Below are 4906 nucleotides of genomic sequence, written 5' to 3' on the forward strand. Positions count from 1 at the left end.
CGGGGAGGAGGCAGCGCCAGGCCCAGGGCACCTGGGGGTACTTGAGCCTCCGGGCGAGGGCAGAGGGGAGGGGCCCACTTACCTTCCCTCCCTGTCCCACCCCCAGCAACTGAATGCCATCATTGCGGCCTCAATGTCCATCAAGTCCTCTGACAAACTCCGCCAGATCCTGGAGGTGAGAGCCCAGGATGGGGGACCAGGAGGTGGCGCCCACCCTGCCCGGGCCGTGTGAGAGGGAGAACCCGGCCCTGCCCGTTATGAGAATAACATTCCTTCTTCTCGAGGACATGTTCAGAAGGACAAAGCCAAGGCGGGGTGGTGATGGGGGTCGCCATGTCTGTAACCTGGGACCCTGCCAGGGGCACAGCCCTCTCATTCTGGAAGTAGCGGCACATTTGCACATGCGCAGTGAAGCGAGCCCGTAGAGATGGCTGTTAGAAGGGCAGCAGCCACATGGCCCGGAGGGGATGCTGGCCACAGGCTTTGGGTCTGAGCCTAAGATTGGATGTGTCCACGATGCTAACTGCACACATGTGAGACTTGTACACGTTTGCACGTTCTGGACCGAGAGGGTCCCTGCGGGAGCACAGCTGGAGTGGAGTGTGTGGCTTGCTCTTTTCCTTCACGTGCAATATATGCTCAGGGGTTTCTCAGCGCCGGCACCCACTGAGTCTCTCCCCTGCCACCCCAGATCGTCCTGGCCTTTGGCAACTACATGAACAGCAGCAAGCGTGGCGCAGCTTATGGCTTCCGGCTCCAGAGTCTGGATGCGGTGAGGAGGGGCTCCTGGCCTGGGGGCTGGGGGCTGACCGCTGGCCTGTGGCTCACAGTGGGTCCTTGTGCAGCTGCTGGAGATGAAGTCGACTGACCGCAAGCAGACACTGCTGCACTACTTGGTGAAGGTCATTGCTGAGAAGTACCCAGAGCTCACGGGCTTCCACAGCGACCTGCACTTTCTAGACAAGGCGGGCTCAGGTGTGGGGTGAAAAAACTGTTGTGGTCGGGAGAAGGGAAGGGGACCACGGGATGTAACTGGGTGGGAGGACTGCTTCTTGATTCTCTGACTCTGTGCTACGCTGCCCCCCACCCAGTGTCCCTGGACAGTGTCCTGGCGGATGTGCGTTCCCTGCAGCGAGGCCTGGAGCTGACCCAGCGGGAGTTTGTGCGGCAGGACGACTGCGTGGTGCTCAAGGAGTTCCTTAGGGCCAACTCACCCATCATGGACAAGCTCCTGGCAGACAGCAAGACCGCTCAGGTGAGCTGGGGCTGGCCCAGGACTGGGGGTGGGGGTAGGGGGAGCCTGGGGAGGAGCACTAGGTGGGGGTTGTAGCCAAGTCTGGAGGGGCGCGTCCACAGCCGAGACCTCTTGAGGGGATGGAGCAGGAGCCAAGGGACCCTTGCCTGGAGAAGGAACAATGAGGCAGGGTGGCCAGTGTCCTGAGGGGTACAGGCTGTGAGGTCTGTGCCCACAGGAGGCCTACGAGTCTGTGGTGGAGTACTTTGGAGAGAACCCCAAGACCACATCCCCTGGCCTGTTCTTCTCCCTCTTCAGCCGCTTCATCAAGGCCTACAAGGTATGTGTGTGTGGGGACGGGCTGGGGGCCCTGCCGGGCACTGATGCCTCTCCACGGGGTAGTGGCAGGTGGGGCTGCTTCTGTCTAGGAAAGTAGGGAGGGCTGCCCTCATGGAGACCTCCTTGGCCCCCAGAAAGCCGAGCAGGAGGTGGAGCAGTGGAAGAAAGAAGCAGCTGCCCAGGAGGCAGGCACCGATGCTGCGGGCAGAGGGGAGCCCCCGACACCCAAGGTAGGCGCCGGCCCTGGGCTCCAGGGATGTGCGGCACCCCCCAAATCCCATTACAGACAGACCCCGCCCAGGGCAAGGACGGTGCCGGGGGCCTGGGATGGGGATGGCTTCCTCCTGCTCCAGCCAGCTGCCCTTGTGGGGGACCAGGCAGGTGTTCTAGGGTTTGGTGGGGTGCTGCAGCCATCCATTCCCCCCAGTCCCCACCCAAGGCTCGGAGACAGCAGATGGACCTCATCTCCGAGCTGAAACGGAAGCAGCAGAAGGAGCCGCTCATCTACGAGAGTGACCGTGATGGGGCCATCGAAGACATCATCACAGGTGAGGGGTTGGCCAAGCCTCTCTCCTGTCCTGTCTGTTCTTCTGTGCTGTCCTCTGTCCCAAGCCCCCACCCCCTGAGAGTCTGGCTGCCTCACTGCCTCTTGCTACCTTTTCTGTTTTTCTTTCCTTTTTCCTTTCTCTACCTCCTTCACCCGGCCCCACCCTCAGTGCTCAAGACGGTGCCCTTCACTGCCCGCACCGGCAAGCGGACTTCCCGGCTCCTCTGTGAGGCCAGCCTGGGAGAGGAGATGCCCCTCTAGCCCCCCAGGTACCAGAGGCCACAGCCCTGGGGACCCAGGGGGGACTGAGTCAAGCTGCCCTCTCCTGGCCAGTGCCTGGCTGGGATGTGTTTCAGGGGGGCCTGGCAAATGTAAACAGTGCCCCCTCCTATATATGCACAGGCTGGTTCCTTGGAAGGGTGAGCCTGTGCCCTGGAGCCAAGGTCCCAGCTCTGGACAGACTCCCCAAGGACAAATGTGCCTTCTTTGGCCCCCAGATCTGCGGAACCAGCCCTACATCCGCTCAGACACAGGCCGCCGCAGTGCCCGCCGGCGCCCCCCGGGCCCCACGCTGCAGGTCACCTCTGACCTCTCGCTCTAGCCGCTATTTCCGCAGGTGGATTCTGCAGGGGGCTGGGGCTGTGGGCAGGCTGGGGCTCAGGGAAGGTGGTCCTCAGCTCGGCTGGGCCAGGTAGCGCCCTCCTCCGCTGTGGCCCGCCTCAAATGGGCCGGCGCTTCCTCCTCTTGCAGCAGAGGGCAGCATCGCCGGCCCCTTTCCCCAAACGCTGCCAGCAGCACCCCCTCCCCCCAAATAGCCATACTTAGCCTCAGCAGGAGCCTGGCCTGTAACTTACAAAGTGCACCTCGCCCCCACAATCCCCAGCTCCCAGGACTCTCCGTGGACCTTATTTTTATACGAGATGAATAAAGATGTTTGCAAGAGATCCGCGTCGGCTCCGCGCCCGCCCCCACGCGCAGCCTGCGCGGCCCAGCGACGCTTCACTTGGGCGAGCCCTTCACGGCGGGGGTCCGCAGACACGGCGGCGAAGGGGAGAAGGGCTGCTCACGCCCCAGGGTTGGCGGGGAGGGCGCCTGCCTCGAGGGGCACAGGTGCCCTCGGGGCTGGCCCGCGAACCCTGAGGCCGGGCAGAGGGCCGTGCGGGGGGTCCAGCTCGGGTTAGACGCGCCGGGTTGGCGCGCCTCGGTCGCCTTCCTGCCGCCCCGTCCCATGTGCGCCAGTCCCGCCTCCTACCTGGGCATAGTGCCCCTGTTCTGTTTGCTCCGCCCAAGCCTTAGTGACGCCGAGAATGAGCTCGGCTTTCCTCTCCGCAGACCCGCCTCCATTTCCGACTGCTCGGTGCCCACTTCTTCCCGCCTTGTTCCTTCTCTTCACCCGCCCCCGGCGCGCAGCCCACGCGGCGTCTGTCCCGCCTCCGCCCCTGCTGCCCTGCCCTTGCTCTCTCCGCCCCTTACCTGCGTGTCCCGCCGCTGGGGCTCTGGCCACGCCCCATAGGTCTGTCTCTCCGCCCTTGCTGCCCGCCCCCATACCTGCTTGCCCCCCCATGCTGGCCACGGCCTATTTGTTCCACCTCCGCGTCATCTGCCCCGCCTTTGCTCTCCCGTCCCTTAACCGCGTGTCCCTTATCTGCATGCCCCGCCCCTGGCCCTCTGGCCACGCCTCATCGGTCTGTCCCGCCTCCGCCCTTTCCCACCCTCCCTTGCCCTCCCTGCCCCCTTATCTGCATGTCCCGCCCCCGCTTGCGGGCTACTCCCCGTCTGTTCTGCCTTCCCGTCATCTGCCCCGCCCCTCATCCGCATGTCCTTCCCCCTGGCCACGCCCCATCGTCTGTCTCGCCTCTTCCCTACAGGTCCCTCTTTTGCTCTCCCCGCCCCCTTATCTGCATGCCCCGCCCCCGCTTGCGGGCTACTCCCTGTCTGTTCTGCCTTCCCGTCATCTGCCCCGCCCCTCATCCGCATGTCCTTCCCCCCCTGGCCACGCCCCATCGTCTGTCTCGCCTCTTCCCTACAGGTCCCTCTTTTGCTCTCCCCGCCCCCTGATCTGCATGCCCCGCCCCCGCCCGCTGGTCACGCCCCACCGGTTCTGCCGCCCGTCATCTGCCCCGCTCTTGTCCTCCCGCCCCTTATCCGCATGCCCCGCCCCTGGCCACGCCCCATCTGTATGTGTCGCCTCCGCCCTGTCGCTCCCGTTCCTGCTCTCCCCGCCCCCTGATCTGCATGCCCGCTCCCGCTCGCTGGCCACGCCTCACCTGTTCCGCCTCCGCGTCCTCTGCCCCGCCCTGGTCCTCCTCGCCCCCCATCTGTGTGTCCTGCCCTCGCTGGCTCTCACCTCCGCAGGGCGGCCCCAGGGTGGCCGAGAGCTGGGGGCGGCGGGGTCAGTTCCGCGTCTTGCGTTCCGGCCGCGCGCTGTCCTCCACGTGGGGTGTCTGAGAGCAGGGCTGCGCGCGCTCGGGCGAGCCCCCGGGGGAGGGCGGAGTAGGTAGTCCTGAGCGCAGGCCCTGGGGGTCGGAGTCGCGGCGGGGTCGTGTATGACTGGCAGAGCCCCCCTCCCGCGGGTCCCCGTCCTCCCCCGCCCCACCCCCCCGGCCGGGGCGCACCCGCTCTGTGCAGCCGGTGCAGCGAGGCACCAGCTGACAGCTGGAGAGGCCGCTGAGACGCGCGGCCTGGCAGAAGGTGAGGCCGGTCGCGGGACCGCCCCTCCGGCCCCTCCGGCCCAGGCTCTGCCACGGAGCCCGCTGCTTCTGGAAGCAGTCGCTTGGGGGAGGAAC

The 4906-nt window shown here is 65.8% G+C and overlaps 1 protein-coding gene across 1 annotated transcript in view; it reads left to right on the top strand.

Moving 5' to 3' along the window:
• The window catches only part of FMNL1 (formin like 1), a 16979-nt gene extending 13915 nt beyond the window's left edge, over nucleotides 1-3064 (top strand). The window contains exons 17-24 of the mRNA XM_021713617.1: nucleotides 107-175; nucleotides 692-772; nucleotides 846-975; nucleotides 1092-1255; nucleotides 1473-1574; nucleotides 1708-1803; nucleotides 2001-2121; nucleotides 2618-3064. Coding sequence (XP_021569292.1) covers nucleotides 107-175; nucleotides 692-772; nucleotides 846-975; nucleotides 1092-1255; nucleotides 1473-1574; nucleotides 1708-1803; nucleotides 2001-2121; nucleotides 2618-2721 — 867 coding nt within the window. The 3' untranslated portion in view covers nucleotides 2722-3064. The remainder of the gene's footprint in view (nucleotides 1-106; nucleotides 176-691; nucleotides 773-845; nucleotides 976-1091; nucleotides 1256-1472; nucleotides 1575-1707; nucleotides 1804-2000; nucleotides 2122-2617) is intronic.
• The last annotated feature ends 1842 nt before the right edge of the window (nucleotides 3065-4906 follow it).

This window comes from Carlito syrichta, unplaced genomic scaffold (assembly GCF_000164805.1).
Source record: "Carlito syrichta isolate Samal-C Ts95f unplaced genomic scaffold, Tarsius_syrichta-2.0.1 Scaffold304632, whole genome shotgun sequence".
Lineage (NCBI taxonomy): Eukaryota > Metazoa > Chordata > Mammalia > Primates > Tarsiidae > Carlito > Carlito syrichta.